Here is a 17,447-nt window from a genome sequence, read left to right on the forward strand (position 1 = left end):
TGTTATGTTCCTGAAATGACTGTGATATTATTACTGCATGGTTTAAAAGTTATATCAGCATGATAAAAGACTTTAGATTTATCATTTCCAAGTGCATTCCACAGTACAGCCAAGTACAGGAAACTGTGATCATGGTACACTGAGGAGCATTTCCTCTGTGCCAGCTAGGGAGTGGGTGTTGCACAATGTATTTCTACTTCTTGGATCCTTGTCCACCAGTACCAGGATCCAAGTTGAAAAAAAAAAAATCCCAGTTCATTTCGTGCCACATTGATTTCACAGGCTGTTATTTACATTCAGATGTTGGCCAGCTTTTAGTATCTGCTCAGATTAGCAGTGATGGCGAGGTGGGGTCTCGCTCCGGGCTTACGCAACCACAGACCTATTTTCATCAAGCACTCGGTAGATACTGAATGCCCCAGATATTAAAAACGCTCGCTTGGAAACAGAGAATTCCATTAAGCACACATCACATTTTAGACAAGTGGAATATGTTTTGTAAGCTTGTGGTTAATGCACTTCGGTGCCAGTGTGTGTTTGTGTGCATGTGTGTGTGTGTGGTGTGTGGGAGCAATCCCAGTAAGCAGTAGTTGATTGGGTTGTGGGGGGAAGGGTACTGCATTGTAGATCAAATGCTCCTATCTGAGTACACACAATAAGTATGTGGATGCAGAGCAGTCGTAGCCTAGCAGTGAAGATACTGAATTAGTAATCGAAAGGTCGCTGGTTCAAGCCCCACCTCTGCCAGGTTGCCATTGTTGGGCCCTTAAGCAAGACCCTTAAAACGAGTTCAAGATGTCAGCTCTGGTGTGCTAGCATATTTTACCGCTGCGCCACCATATAGTGTATAAGCTGATAGCTACACCCATTTGTGGTGGGTGTCGAATGTAATGGGGAATTGGTTACATCTAACATGGAAAAAGTGTGGCACTGTGGCTCGGTGGGCAGCATTGTCGCCTCACAGCGAGAAGGTCCTGGTTAGATCCGCAGGTTGGGTGGTCCAGGTCCTTTCTGTGTGGAGTTTGCATGTTCTCCTCGTGTCTGTGTGGGTTTCCAGCCACCCCCACCCCGTACCATGACCCTGATTGGATATGCGGTTAAGAAAGTGAGTGAGTTACATCTAACTGGAAACAGTGTGGCACTGTGGCTCGGTGGGTAGCCCTGTCGCCTCACAGCAAGAAGGTTCGATTCCCAGATGGAGCGGCCCTTTCTGTGTGGAGTTTGCATGTTCTCCCTGTGTCTGTGCTTCCTCCGGGAGCTCTGGTTTCCTCCCACAGTCCAAAGACATGCAGCCAGGTTAACTGGAGCTGGTAAAATTGCTCTGTGTGTGGATGAATGTATGTGTGTGTGCCCTGTAATGGACTGGCGACCTGTCCGGGGTGTTTCCTACCTTTCACCTGGTGAATTGTACCCACCGCGACCCTGAATAGGATAAAGCGATAGTAAAACAGACAATGAATGAATGAATAATTGGAAAACCTTGGAAAAGCTATACTGCACAAAAGCCACGAGGCCGCTGTTGTTTGCCGTGTACAAGCAGGGTTAACGTAGCAAATGCGGGACTGCCGGTGCATTTCAGGCACGGTCAGATCTGGCACTGATTCTAATCCTTTACTCTTGTGGCACGAGCAATAGAGCGAGCTAAAAGCATCCACACTCTTGAATACACAAGAGGCTTTCATGGTTTCCCTAATCTATGCTTAATGAGATAAAAGGGAACGCTTAGGAAAGACCCAGCGCAGCACTGTGTGTACATGAAACAGGAAGTCTGTTTAAAGAAGCGCTTCACCTGCTAAAAGACACAATTCTTTTTTAATTATTAGATTTTTTAATACTTATTATTATTATTATAATATTTTATATATATATAAGTGGAGGCAAGTGGATTCCAGCTCCTGGTGACCTTGTGAATAGTGTTTGGCTTTTGGCTTGGAGAGACAGTGGTAACCTAGTGGGTGGAGCTTTGGGCTATCAACTGAAAGGTTGAGAGTTTGAATCCTGGTTCGTCCATGCACCCACTGTTGGGCCCATGAGCAAGGCCCTTAACCTCTTCGGCTTCTGAGGTGTTATACTATGGCTGACTGTCTGTCCCCGCTCTGACCCCGGTGACCTTTGTTAGCCCCCTTTCATGCTGTTCTTCAATGGCCAGGACTCTCCCAGGACCACTACAGAGTAGGTATTATTTAGGTGCTGGATCATTCTCAGCACTGCAGTGACACTGACATGGTGGTGGTGTGTTAGTGTGTGTTGTGCTGGTATGAGTGGATAATACACAGCAATGTTGATGGAGTTTTTAAACACCTCACTGTCCCTGCTGGACTGAGAATAGTCCACCAACCAAAAGTATCCAGACAACAGTGCCCTGTGGGCAGCGTCCTGTGACCACTGATGAAGGTCTAGAAGATGACCGACTCAAACAGCAGCAATAGATGAGCGATCGTCTCTGACTTTACATCTACAAGGGGGACCAACTAGGTAGGAGTGTTTTACAGAGTGGACAGTGAGTGGACACGGTATTTAAAAAACTCCAGCAGCGCTGCTGTGTTTGATCCACTCGTACCAGCACAACACACACTAACACACCACCACCATGTCAGTGTCACTGCAGTGCTGAGAATGATCCACCACCTAAATAATACCCACTCTGTAGTGGTCCTGGGAGAGTCCTGACCATTGAAGAACAGCATGAAAGGAACCAAACAAAGCATGCTGAAAAAAATGGAGAAACAGATGGACTACAGTCAGTAATTGTAGAACAGTGAGTGTAGAAACAAGGGGGTGGTTTTAATGTTATGGCTGATCAGTGTATGTATATATGACAAATAAAGGCATTCTATTCTATCTATTTTTAGTCTTTGTAATTCACTTATTACTCCTCATCATTGGCCACCCTCTTCCTCTATTACCTTCAACTTTTCCGACTGTAATTTTTCCAAATTCTTCCTTTTATTTAGTTACGACTTGAAGTACAAAGTCTGAAGTTTAAAAAGAGCGTTCGATTTCATTTTTTAAACAGACGACTTGCACCGATTTGTCGTTATACTTCAGAAGCTCCAGCACACAGGGCTGGAACCGTTTTCGCTCTTGTGCTAATTAGCGAGTTCGCAACTTGTGCTCTTGCTCTTGTCTCTAGAGGTGTCTGTGAGAAATCAGTGTGATGCACAGCTACCAGCGCTTTCTGCCTGCCTGCCTGCCTGCATGGTTCTGTAAACAGGCGTCGGACTCATTTGGAATGATATATTCTTGGTAAATGTTATCTGTAGGCATTATTTCTTTTTCCTTAAGGATACAGTTTCTCAATACAGTTCTGGTGACACATGATGCAAAACAGAAGACGTGAAGGGCATTTGCAATCCGATTTTGCCAATAATCTGATCACTAGCTTGTTTAAAGATTGATCACGTGATCGACAGAAACAATTAAATTAAATCATTTGGAATTGAATAGAATGCTTTTATTTGTCATATATACATATACTGATCAGCCATAACATTAAAACCACCTCCTTGTTTCTACACTTACTCTCCATTTGATCAGCTCCACTTACCATATAGAAGCACTTTGTAGTTCTACAATTACTGACTGTAGTCCATCTGTTTCTCTACATGCTTTGTTAGCCCCCTTTCATGCTGTTCTTCAATGGTCAGGACCATCACAGAGCAGGTATTATTTAGGTGGTGGATCATTCTCAGCACTGCAGTGACACTGACATGGTGGTGGTGTGTTAGTGTCTTGTGCTGGTATGAGTGGATCAGACACAGCAGCGCTGCTGGAGTTTTTAAATACTGTGTCCAATCACTGTCCACTCTATTACACACCCCTACCTAATTGGTCCACCTTGTAGATGTAAAGTCAGAGATGATCGCTGGACAGATGGACTACAGTCAGTATTTGTAGAACTACAAGGTGTTTCTACATGGTAAGTGGAGCTGATAAAATGGACAGTAAGTGTAGACACAAGGAGGTGGATTTAATGTTATGGCTGATCGGTCTATATATATATATATATATATATATATATATATATATATATACAGACGTACAGTACAACTAAATCCTTTCTTCACGTATCCCAGCTTGTTTGGAGGCTGGGGTCAGAGCGCAGGGTCAGTCATCGTACGGTGCCCCCGGAGCAGAGAGGGTTAAGGGCCTTGCTCAAGGGCCCAACAGTGGCTGCATGGCAGAGCTGGGATTCGAACTCTCTCTACCCACTAGGCTACCACTGTCACATAAGTGGTATTTATTTCGTTACTTTTTTAACAGGAATAACATGGTCCACATGCAACTGTTATGATCTGATAACAATCCATGTGTAATCTAGCATCTACTATAATTGTCATCAAAACACAACAACTAATGTTCTTTTTGTGTACTTTATTTTTTCCCCAGCCACCTCAAACCCTTTTACCCAGAAGCCGTCGCTGTTTAGCACCCTCCTCTACTCCTTGGTGCCTATCATGGGCATTGCCGCCATCGCCCTCCTCTCCTTCTGGATGTACCGGCATCACAAGCTGGCATATCCACCGGTCTTGGTGCCCACACAGGTAGGTCTGCTCCTTCAAACATCTCACACTGTACAGGTTCTGCAATAAAGAATCACTGGTAGCAAACTGAACAAAAGTGAGCATCGCGAATCAACTAGCATTAATGCAAGTATCCTTGACCTACAGTGGGGCCAAAAAGTATTTAGTCAGCCACTGATTGTGCAAGTTCTCCTACTTAGAAAGATGAGAGAGGTCTGTAATTTTCATCATAGGTACACTTCAACTATGAAAAAATCCAGGAAATCACATTGTAGGATTTTTAAAGAATTTATTTGTAAATTATGGTGGAAAATAAGTATTTGGTCACCCACAAACAAGCAAGATTTCTGTCTTTCACAGACCTGTAACTTCTTCTTTAAGAAGCTCTTCTGTCCTCCACTCGTTACCTGTATTAATGGCACCTGTTTGACCTCGTTATCTGTATAAAAGACACCTGTCCACAGCCTCAAACAGTCAGACTCCAAACTCAACCATGGCCAAGACCAAAGAGCTGTCGAAGGACACCAGGAAGAAAATTGTAGACCTGCACCAGGCTGGGAAGAGTGAATCTACAATAGGCAAGCAGGTTGGTGTGAATAAATCAACTGTGGGAGCAATTGTGAGAAAATGAAAGACATACAAGACCATTGATAATCTCCCTCGATCTGGGGCCCCACGCAAGATCTCATCCCGTGGGGTCAAAATGATCATGAGAACGGTGAGCAAAAATCCCAGAACTACACGGAGGGACCTGATGAATGACCTGCAGAGAGCTGGGACCAAAGTAACAAAGGCTACCATCAGTAACACACTACGCCGAGAGGGACTCAAATCCTGCAGTGCCAGGCGTGTCCCCCTGCTTAAGCCAGTACATGTCCAGGCCCGTCTGAAGTTTGCCAGAGAGCATATGGATGATCCAGAAGAGGATTGGGAGAATATCATGTGGTCAGATGAAACCAAAATGGAACTTTTTGGTAAAAACTCAACTCGTCGTGTTTGGAGGAAGAAGAATGCTGAGTTGCATCCCAAGAACACCATACCTACTGTGAAGCATGGGGGTGGAAACATCATGCTTTGGGGCTGTTTTTCTGCAAAGGGGACAGGACGACTGATCCGTGTTAGGGGAAGAATGAACGGGGCCATGTATCGTGAGATTTTAAGCCAAAACCTCTTTCCATCAGTGAGAGCATTGAAGATGAAACGTGGCTGGGTCTTCCAGCATGACAGTGATCCCAAACACACCGCTCGGGCAACGAAGGAGTGGCTCCGTAAAAAGCATTTCAAGGTCCTGGAGTGGCCTAGCCAGTCTCCAGACCTCAACCCCATAGAAAATTTGTGAAGTCCGTGTTGCCCAGCGACAGCCCCAAAACATCACTGCTCTAGAGGAGATCTGCATGGATCATCTGTCATTGCCAACAAACGTTATGTTACAAAGTATTGAGTTGAACTTTTGTTATTGACCAAATACTTATTTTCCACCATAATTTACAAATAAATTCTTTAAAAATTCTACGATGTGATTTTCTGGATTTTTTTTTTCTCATTTTGTCTCTCATAGTTGAAGTGTACCTATGATGAAAATTACAGACCTCTCTCATCTTTCTAAGTAGGAGAACTTACACAATCAGTGGCTGACTAAATACTTTTTGACCCCACTGTAAATGCTGAAAGTGTAAATGTAAAAGTACACATGTAGCCTACATAATGAGGGCAGTTGTAGCCTAGCGGTTAAGGTACTGGACTAGTAATCAAAAGGTTGCTGGTTCAAGCCCCACCACTGCCAGGTTGCCACTGTTGTGACCCTAAGCAGGGCCCTTAACCTTCAATTGCTTGGACAATATATACTTTCACAGTACTGTAAGTCGTTTTGGATAAAGGCATCTGCTAAATGGCGAAAATGTAAATGTAACCAAGCCCTTTCTGATGTTTTTCCATTGTGAGTCTGGGACATTCCCAGTCTATTTTATATCCCATCAGTCACATATACAGGCTGGCTGTGTTCAAAATGTCAGACTATGCATTTTACTCATACCAACCCCACCTATATGCACCTGTATGTAGTATGCAGTATGCAGCACGTGAACATGAACATTTCCAGTATAGTAGGGCAGTTGTAGCCTAGCGGTTAAGGTACTGGACTAGTAATCAAAAGGGTGCTGGTTTAAGCCCCACCACTGCCAGGTTGCCCCTGTTGGGTCCCTAAGCAGGGCCCTTAACCTTCAATTGCTTGGACAATATATACTGTCACAGTAATGTAAGTCGCTTTGTATTAAAGCATCTGCTAAATGACAAAAATGTAACTGTAAATGGTAGAGATGCAGATGTGTTACATAGACGAGGGATCTTCAAAAAGTTTCCGCACTTTTATATTTGAAAACTTTTTATATGGAAACGGTGTGGGTGGGAGTAGTAGTAATTGGTCGTGTCTGAGAGACTGAGAGAGAGCTTATAGTCCGGATTTAGTGTGATGTCCATGTGATGATGACGTGAAAGCAACGGAGCATCAGTGGCTACACGCTCAACCAAACACATTTTTTACGTACGACTCTGGGAAAAATGCATCGGAAGGTGACTGTGTAGAAAAGATTTAATTCGTTTTTGAAATTCTTCATGAGTTGAGTTTAAAAAAGTGTGGAACCTTTTTGAATAACCCTCATACTACAGTGGATAATAAAATGTCTCACTTTGCTACCAGAGACGCTTTTACTATGTTATTCCCATTTAACCTGTGACTCCCTAGCAAAGAAGAAAATCGTTAGTTCTTGACGATTGAAGCTTAAATGGTATTTAGTTATTTAGTATTCGGTCAGTTGTGCAATCCTGAACTGAATACATCTTTTGGGCTAAACGCTCAAGTCAATTACTCTAACGCTCAAAATGGTCACCAAATAAAGTACAGAGAAGTGCTAATAAAAAAAGCTGGAATTTCCCTTTTGGTACTAATGAAAAAAAAAAACCTTAGATAAGTGCCGATACACTTTCTCTGATATCTGCTACTATTTGTCTGAACTTGTCCTTCAGACGCTGGAAGGAAAAGGGAGCGATTTGAAATCTTTTTTAGTGAAGCCTAGACACTTCAAACGCTTTAATATAGCCTGAAGCAAGTTAGAAAAGGTGCAGAGAGGTTTGTGAGATTACTTGGCAACCGATAGCACTATATTGCCTGATCTCGCTTTCCAACACTGACAGAACAAGTAACGTTTGGTCTCTTGGGCGTTCTCCGGCTTTCTAATATCTGAGAGCCGAACAGATTTAGAATAAGTAGGTCAGGTTTTAAAAAGGTGTCATATTGCCAGGCACGGAGCACAGAGCATGTCTGATCGATGACCCAGGAGCTTCGCTTCTCTCCCAGTTCGAAAGCTGTATTTGATTTTCCAAGACATGACTTTCCTCCTAATTTTGGGTTCGCTTCTCAAAAAGATTCGTCTCCATTCCTTTCCTTTCCTCGCCTCCCGTCCCAACGGAGCTCTTACGCTTCGTTTGTAAACCTGTCCTGCCCTGGATTTGACTCGCACTTCATTTCCAGTCACCGTTACGGCTCAGAGCCGGGAAGCAACATCTCTTTCCCAGTAGCCCTTCCAGTATCCAAAGGTTCACCGTCTTCTGTCACACGGTTATGCTTTCATAGCGACTTTTCAGAAGCCTAGTATGCACAGTGGAGCGATTTAGCTTCGGAATTGTCAGTCTGTGAATGGGTCTGTCCTTCAGTTCCAACTCTCAGTATGAAATTATAGCAGCGGAAACAAAAAGTATTCATTCAAAGGTTTCATTAGAGATGCAGGAAGGATAGAACACAAGATCAAGGCTGCACTACAATAATGACAGAAAGGAACTGAAAGAAATACATTCATTAAGCAGGTTTATATTTTATATTGATTTTGGGATATGATCATCTCTCTGTAGTCTGTGCTGCGCCTCAAAAGAACAAGCCAGGCCGCTCAGGTGGCGCAGCGGTAAAATACGCTAGCACACAATACATCGTATGGAATCTCAGCTCTGCCATCTGGCTGGGCTGGGCGACTATATGAATAACGTTTGGCTGTTGTTCATACAGGGTTAGGGAGCCGGAGAGGGACCTCAAAACTGATGCAATTACGACCTCTGATGGCTGGTTGATGGCGTCTGAGTCGAGGAATAATGCGATCAGGGTGTGGCTCTCCGTGCACAGGTTTGATTCGCACATGAACTCGGCTGGTGCAGGTGAAAAAATGCAGTCGGCTACTGCACAGGGGCGTGTGTCAGTTTGCTCTCCTCAATCAGGGGCGGGGGTCAGCACCAGTAGAGAGGAAGTTTGTACATGTACAGTTTATTTATTTCTGTATAAACTCAGTAAACTCTAAAGCCACTGCATTACACTAGCTATCAGTTAATGTCCATGATGTCGAAGACTAAAGTAGCTATGAACACTACTCGGGTAACTGAGTTTGGGAAACTTCCAGTCAATTCTGTGGACGTGGGGGGGGGGGGTTGGGGATGGTCAAAACATGGACAAGCTTTAGGTTTACATTTAACTATTAAGGTAGGCTAAGCTGCGTATTGCCATTTCCATTTATTCTTTTATTTAATTAAATTTTATTAAATGAATGAGTGTTATTTAATGACTGTCATGAAATGTGACAAATCAAAGTTAAGCAAATTGTCCCGTGAATTTAGCAGGGCCCTACTAATCAATATTGAAAAACGTTGCATTTTTATTTACTTTAAGACAAATAATATCTAATGTGAAATTACTTTTCCAGTCATTTATTCAAGCTTAGTAGTATTTTGGGGGAACGCATAGTTGGCCCTGAATGCTAACCCTCTACACACCTTTGGGGTAAACGGGATTGTCAAAAATTGACTAAATGGCTCAAATGTCCACATACACACTCAAAAATCTAGTGGAAAAGCCTTCCCAAGAGAGTGGAGGCTGTTATAGTTGTAGCCACAAAGAAGTGAGCCAAGTCCATATTGGTATATGTGGTTTTGAAACACCATGTGCAAGAAGCTTATGGTCAGGTGTCCACATAGTTTCAGTCATACAGTGTACATTCTAAAAGATTAAATATTCATTTTTAAGGCATTTACGAGCTAACTGTGGTTTCTGTTGGACGTACTAGGAACAGAAAAAATAGCAGAGTTGACTTTTTCCTATGGAATGCCCACTGAAATGCCAAATCTTTTTACCCCGGTACTGCCCGACTGGAGCACACAAGAAACCAGAGAGCTACTTAAAACGGTCAAATGGTTTTGCATAACATCCACTCAACCAAACAAATCCTACCTAACCAAGACTATTCATGGTATTTATTGAGGTTTGGGCTCCCGTGCATAAGGAACATTTATTTCAGCCAAGTTAGGCTGGATTGACATGATGAATAGCAAAACCGCTTTGTGTAACTGTGCCATTGTTTTCTATTGAATGAGGCGGTGTCTTTCCCCTTGACTCGTGCACTGAGCGGATTTTCCATGTCGCGTTTGATTGTTACTGCTTGCCATAGTACTGCTTTCAATCTGATTAATTCATGCATTGTCTGTTTTACCACATTTTTTTCTCCTGGTCAGGGTCACTGTAGGTCTGATTCATTGGGTGAGAGGCTGGAAACACCCTAGACAACCTGTCCATCACACACACACACACACACAGGGTGTTACTGTGTGCCTTGCGCCCATTGAAAAAAGCTGTGATAGGCACCCCCCCCTAGTCACCAGTACATACAGTGTGTCAAATAGGGCTTGTCAATGTTCTCTTACTAAAAAGACTCCTTCAACTAAATCTACCTTCTGCATTATTTTGCGTTCCCAGTCATATTAGTAGCAGTTGTAGCCTAGCTGTTAAGGTAGTGGACTCGTAAGCAGAAGGTCACTGGTTCAAACCCCACCACTGTCAGGTTGCAACTGTTAGGCCCTTGAGCAAGGCCCTTAATTGCTTAGACTTTGGATAAAAGCGTCTGCTAAATGCTGAAAATGTAAATGTAAATATTATATTATTTCTCATACTTACACTTTTTGCCCCCTTATAAACTATTTATTTTTTTAAACTTACATTTCATTTTCATGTTATTGCTTCATGTTGGCAATAACAATAACAACTTACCCTAGACAAAACGCCAATCTATCCCTACCAGAAGTAGCATATTATGTCTGTATGTAGGTCCCCGACCGTTGATAGCACTAGTGGTGATTTCAACCTTGGATCCCAACGCTAAAGCGGCTACAAAAATGTACTGCTGTGCCACCTGTTTCCTTTTATTTCCGTACATTTAGTTTTTGACACCAGGATAGACATTTTCCCAATTAGAACCTCTGTCATATGAGCAAAACAAGCACCCACACCAATAAACATCAGTCAGCGAGAACCGCTCCTCCCTTACGACTGCGACCAAGCGTGACAGAATCTGACAGCGATGAGATTGTTTCCACTCCCCCGACTCACGTAGTTACTGAAATGTTTGTTGGCTCATCATCTTGCATTCCAAAGGTGAAAGCTATATGGAAGTCTTATTAATGTCTCACTTGAAGAAATGTGAAATTAATAAGTAAAAAAAAGCAGCTCTGTCTAGTGTCTAACATCAGTTGGTGTTGCTGATATGAAATGATATGATTGTTTTTATATGGAAACAACGTAGTGGTGCATTTCTGGTGGCCCTGAGATATTTAGTGCAGTATTACAGTTCATCACAGAAATACGAGGGTTCTTCAAAAGGTTTCCGCACTTTTTAAAACTCCATTAATTAAGAATTTTAAAAAACAAATGACATCCCTTTTCTACATAGCCACCTTCTTTTGCGATGCATTTTCCCCAGCGTCGTACTATTTTAATGCCATCAGCAAAAAATATTTGGTTGAGCGTGTAGCCACTGATGCTTTTACATCATCATCACACGAAAATCTTCTTCCACTTAAAGCTTCTTTAAGCAGTCTAAAAAGGTGGAAATCAGATGCCGCTAAATCCGGACTATAAGCTTTCTCTCAGTCTCTCAGACACGACCGTTTACTGCTCCTCCCACCCTCATCGTTTCCAACCAAAATATAAAAGTGCAGAAACTTTTTGAAGATTCCTCATATTATGTATGGTGCTGTTACAAAGATGCTTCATAATTTTCTTACCATTTTGCATTGACATGCAGCCCAATGGTAGTAAATGAGGCATGGAAAGGCATTGTGGAACTATGAATTGATAAGTGGGCGTGGCCTGCTACCACTGTAGGACTGCAGTCCATTCTGAAGTGAAGCGTACAGCCTTTGTTGGGATGCCTTGAAAAGCTTCGCTCCAAAGAAAGTGGGAATCACAGGTATTAGGTTCCAACAGGTAAGATTTGCAGAGACTACGTTCAATTTAACATGTTCATCCCTACAGAGGACACCTTAAACTGGGACTGCACATAGCAACCATCCAACAGCCATTCATTTTATTTAGAAGTGAGGAAGAGTTTGCTGAGTCCCCCTAGTTTGCTATTACAAATTCTCTGTTGGTTGTACCATTTACAGGCATTAGGACCCAGAGGAAACCCTTGCAGACTGTGGAAAAATGCATGAGTACAAACTAAACAATAATCAAAAGCAGACTACAATAAAACAGAATTTTAAATAAAACAATACAATTAATGGGCACTTGGGGCAGTGGTAAACATACTAGCTCAACACTGCTTAGATCTTAAAATTCAAATATATAAAACATTCTAGCTCACGACTGCTGAGATCTTAAGTTCTCGATTTCGAATCTTAGCTCTGCTATTGACCACCAGGTGCCTACACAGACATTGGATTGGCTTTGTCTGATGGAGGACGGGCCAAAAGGGTTCCACATGCTGCTGCAATTGCGGCCTCTGCTGGCTGGTTGAGGTGCTGCACAGAGATAGTGAATAATGGAGAGCAGTGCGTGACTCCTGTACTGTCTGAACTCGCTGGTGAAAAGAAGCGGTTGGCTTTACACACGTGTCAGTGGGTGTGTTAGGTACGGCTTTTTTCGGTCAAGGGTGTGCAGCAGTGGAGAAACGGTACAACCAGGTAATTGTATACGACTAGATTGTGGGGAACCTGAATGAATCAGAACCTCTGGGTGCATTTTAAATACACTAGGTCCTAATGCTGAACCCTGCTGTACACCCAATACTAAGTCAGTGCTGGCTTTTGCCTGTAAGAACCACTCGACTGTATCCGTCTGAAACGGTGTTTAACTCTGACCAGGCAGGAGTGCAGATCTAGAGAGCTTGAGTTAAATTTACATTTGACCCAGATTCTCTCCATCTCGTCTGTCTTCATCCCCCACGCTTCCTCACCAACTAACACCTTCCTTTCTGCTTCCTTCCTTCCTTCTCTTCGACTAGCACGCCTTTCATATCATGATAGAGGTAAGAGATGCCTAATTCTCCCACATTTGTAAACAGACTGGCTTGGTTCCTGCTTATTTTTCCTTCCTTTCTTTATCCTGAACATCACCGGTGCAGTGGAGTTCTTGTTTCTGACGCAGTGTCCAGAACACAAGACGACTCTTTTTTTCAGTTAGCCCCTTGCTTATTTGAAGACTGTCGCGCAGTAGAAATGCTTTTTTGGTTTGATTTTTTCTCCTGCACGGATACAGATAAAAATCCCTTGTGTTTCAGTAGGTTCAAACTCCAGATCTCTTTTATGAAGGTGCATGGTAAACCAGTAATGTCTTGATTTGAACTGCACGTCTCTCAGCATGCAAAGAATGTTTAATAAGTGCAATAATACACTATATTGCCAAAAGTATTCGCTCGTCTGCCTTCACACGCATATAAACTTGAGTGACGTCCCATTCTTAATCCATAGGGTTTAATATGATGTCGGCCCACCCTTTGCAGCTCTTCTGGGAAGGCTTTCCACAAGGTTTAGGAGTGTGTTTATGGGAATTTTTGACCATTCTTCCAGAAGCGCATTCTTGAGGTCAGACACTAATGTTGGACGAGAAGGCCTGGCTCGCTGTCTCCGCTCTAATTCATCCCAAACGTGTTCTATGGGGTTGAGGTCACGACTCTCTGCAGGCCAGTCAAGTTCTTCCACACTAAACTCGCTCATCCATGTCTTTATGGACCTTGCTTTGCGCACTGGTGAGCAGTCATGTTGGAACAGGAAGGGGCCATCCCCAAACTGTTCCCACAAAGTTGGGAGCATGAAGTTGTCCAAAATCTCTTGATATGCTGAAGCATTAAGAGTTCCTTTCACTGGAACTAAGGGGACGAGCCAAACTACTGAAAAACGACCCCACACCATAATCCCCCCTCCACCAAACTTTACACTTGGCCCAGCACAGTCCGAGTCAGACAAGCCAGACTCGTCCATCGGATTGCCAGATGGAGAAGCGTGATTCGTCACCCCAGAGAACACATCTCCACTGCTCTAGAGTCCAGTGGCGGCGTGCTTTACACCACTGCATCTGACACTTTGCATTGAGCTTGGTGATGTAAGGCTTGGATGCAGCTGCTCGGCCATGGAGACCCATTCCATGAAGCTCTCTACACACTGTTCTTGAGCTAATCTGAAGGTCACATGAAGTTTGGAGGTCTGTAGCGACTGACTCTGCAGAAAGTTGGTGACCTCTGTGCACTATGTGCCTCAGCATCCGCTGACCTCGTTCTGTCATTTTACATGGCCTACCACTTCGTGGCTGAGTTGCTGTCGTTCCCAATCACTTCCACTTTGTTATATTAGCACCGAAAGTCAACTGTGGAATATTTAGTAACAAGGAAATGTCACGACTGGACTTGTTGCACAGGTGGCATCCTATCACGATACCACGCTGGAATTCACTGAGCTCCTGAGAGCGACCCATTCTTTCACTAATGTTTGTAGAAGCAGTCTGCATACCTAGGTGCTTGGTTTTATACACCTGTGGTCATGGAAGTGATTGGAACACCTGAATTCAATCATTTGGATGGGTGAGTGAATACTTTTGGCAATATAGTGTATATAGATCTGTAAACTCTTAATTGGATTACATTTATTTAATGTACAGTGTGTGTCTATTGTGCCAACATTTTCCCCACTGAATGGCATCCTGGGCTAAAAAAAATAACAAGCTTTACAGGATGGAACTACAATTTGCACCACTGGCCATTTCATTGATTTTATAACTGAAATGAAATGAAAAGCCTTCACAGAACTGTTAAAGCTGTTACAGCCACAGAAGAGGGCGTAATTTCATGCTTGTGGTTTTGGAATGGGATGTCCATATACTTTTGGCTATATAGTGTGTGGTAGCATAATGACATTAAATGCTAATCCTAACATTAATCAGAACATTTTAGTCTGAGAGCCACAAGCCCACAGAGTTGGATTGGATTGGCTCAGATGAGTGATCTACTAATATCAAGGTGGATCAATAAATAAATAAATAATAATAATTAAAAACTCACAAATCAAGTGGCACAGCGGTCTGTTACACCAGCCCATCACTGCTGGGATCCGGGTTCGAATCTCAGTGGTGTTTTTGGCTGACTGTGTGTCCACACATACCTTTGTCTGGCAGGAAGGGTGCCCAAAGCCCTGCGATTGGTGCACTGTCTAGTGTGAATTCCTGCTTTGGGCCCAGTGTTTTCAAGGAAACTGGATGCACTGCAATCCTGACCAGCATATGGCGGTGGTAAAAAAATGAAATAAAAACATTTCTTTCATTATTCAAGAGGCTTTTATTAGCTGAGTAGTACCTAAGTACCTGGTTACAAAGTTACCTGGGCAGTGGCAGCTCAGCAGTCAGAGTACTGGACTCTGGAATCAGAAATTTGCTGGTTCAAGCCCCACCACTGCCATGTTGTCACTGCTGGACCCTTGAGCAAAGCCCTTAACTCTTAGTTGCTTGCATTGTTATAAGCTACAACTTTATAGCCATAAACCCAAATCTTTGTCATTGATTGTATGACAGTGGTCATAAAGTATACCAAAATGCAGCAGATACACTATATTGCCAAAAGTATTCACTCACCCATCCAAATCATTGAATTCAGGTGTTCCAATCACTTCCATGACCACAGGTGTATAAAACCAAGCACCTAGGCATGCAGACTGCTTCTACAAACATTAGTGAAAGAATGGGTCGCTCTCAGGAGCTCAGTGAATTCCAGCGTGGTACCGTGATAGGATTTCCTCACTACTAAATATTCCACAGTCGACTGTCAGTGGTGTTATAACAAAGTGGAAGCGATTGGGAACGACAGCAACTCAGCCATGAAGTGGTAGGCCATGTAAAATGACAGAGCGGGGTCAGCGGATGCTGAGGCACAGTGCGCAGAGGTCGCCAACTTTCTGCAGAGTCAATCGCTACAGACCTCCAAACTTCATGTGGCCTTCAGATTAGCTCAAGAACAGTGTGTAGAGATCTTCATGGAATGGGTTTCCATGGCCGAGCAGCTGCATCCAAGCCTTACATCACCAAGCGCAATGCAAAGCGTCGGATGCGGTGGTGTAAAGCATGTCGCCACTGGACTCTAGAGCAGTGGAGACGTGTTCTCTGGAGTGATGAATCACGCTTCTTCATCTGGCAATCCGATGGACGAGTCTGGGTTTGGAGGTTGCCAGGAGAACGATACTTGTCTGACTGCGTTGTGCCGAGTGTAAAGTTTGGTGGAGGGGGGATTATGGTGTGGGGTTGTTTTTCAGGAGTTGGGCTCGGCCCCTTAGTTCCAGTGAGAGGAACTCTTAATGCTTCAGCATATCAAGAGATTTTGGACAATTTCATTCTCCCAACTTTGTGGGAACAGTTTGGGGATGGCCCCTTCCTGTTCCAACATGACCGCGCACCAGTGCACAAAGTAAGGTCCATGAAGACATGGATGAGCGAGTTTGGTGTGGAAGAACTTGACTGGCCTGCACATTGAGTCCTGACCTCAACCCGATAGAACACCTTTGGGATGAATTAGAGCGGAGACTGCAAGCCAGGCCTTCTCGTCCAACATCAATGCCTGACCTCACAAATACGCTTCTGGAAGAATGGTGGGCCGACATATTAAACCCTATTCATATGCGTGTGAAGGCAGACAAGCGAATACTTTTGGCAATATAGTGTATGTTGAAATAGCATTTTTTTCCTACTGTCCCAGCTTTATTTAAATTAGGGTTGTACTTAATTTACAGCATTTTTATTCCACTTATTTCCATTGCAACTGAAAACACAAACATGGCCAACCATCAACAAAAGCTACCCTAGGCCAGCTACTGTGGCTTCATTGGCATAAATTTAACTTCTTCCAGTTCTCTAGGGGTATTCCGTGAAAATGAGCCAAGATTTCCATCACGTTACAGTAGTAGACAAAATCTAAGTGAGTTGGGGGTGGAAAGTGCATGTTGTGGGTGCATGCAATGAAAAAAAACCACACAAATGGACAGCCAAGTCACTGCTGGCCATTTTCCACTGGTGTCTGGTTTGTTTGACCTAACACATACTCTTGTAACCTGCTAGCAGGCATTCAATACCCGCCTCAGGCATCCAGGGAGAAAGATAGCCCTCTTAAATTACAAATGAGCAGCTCTTGTATTTTTATGCCCCCCTGCTAAAAGCAACACTTAGTAACTCTGCCATAAGGAGCCATTGTCATTTTTCCGACCCGTGCCTGGGCAGCGAGTGGCATTTAGAAAAAGTCAGAATGACCCAGGCCATTGTGTTTATTGTGACAGTGAGTAGTGGAGGCTTAGGGCGTGCGTCGTTGTTCTTTGTGTTTCACATTGAGAGGGGTTTGATCCCTTACGTCGACACACCAGTTTCTATGTCGGCTCTTTCATGGCGTGTTTTGTGTAACAGCAAAAGCAACTCGATCTCAGACATATTCCCTTTCTCCCCTGCCTGTGCTGTATTTTTTTTTTTCGTTTTCTCTCTTCCTTCTCGTGATGGATGTTCTGCCCTTTCGGCCCGTCTCATTCCCGCTCGCAGTCACTTCATCTCCCTTTCCCTTCTGTGAAAAATTCCTCAAGGACTAAATAGAACTCGGC

The 17,447-nt window shown here is 43.5% G+C and overlaps 1 protein-coding gene and 1 long non-coding RNA gene across 2 annotated transcripts in view; one reads left to right on the forward strand and one right to left on the reverse strand.

Moving 5' to 3' along the window:
- Positions 1-17,447, forward strand: part of acvr2aa (activin A receptor type 2Aa) — a 102,561-nt gene that overhangs the window by 64,976 nt on the left and 20,138 nt on the right. Inside the window, exon 4 of the mRNA XM_063005617.1 lies at positions 4,390-4,544. Coding sequence (XP_062861687.1) covers positions 4,390-4,544 — 155 coding nt within the window. The remainder of the gene's footprint in view (positions 1-4,389; positions 4,545-17,447) is intronic.
- Positions 4,360-17,447, reverse strand: part of LOC134323987 (uncharacterized) — a 73,342-nt gene continuing 60,254 nt past the window's right edge. The window contains exon 3 of the long non-coding RNA XR_010014135.1: positions 4,360-4,583. This is a non-coding gene — a long non-coding RNA (uncharacterized LOC134323987). The remainder of the gene's footprint in view (positions 4,584-17,447) is intronic.

Source organism: Trichomycterus rosablanca, chromosome 12, assembly GCF_030014385.1.
Source record: "Trichomycterus rosablanca isolate fTriRos1 chromosome 12, fTriRos1.hap1, whole genome shotgun sequence".
In the NCBI taxonomy this organism is placed as follows: Eukaryota; Metazoa; Chordata; class Actinopteri; order Siluriformes; family Trichomycteridae; genus Trichomycterus; species Trichomycterus rosablanca.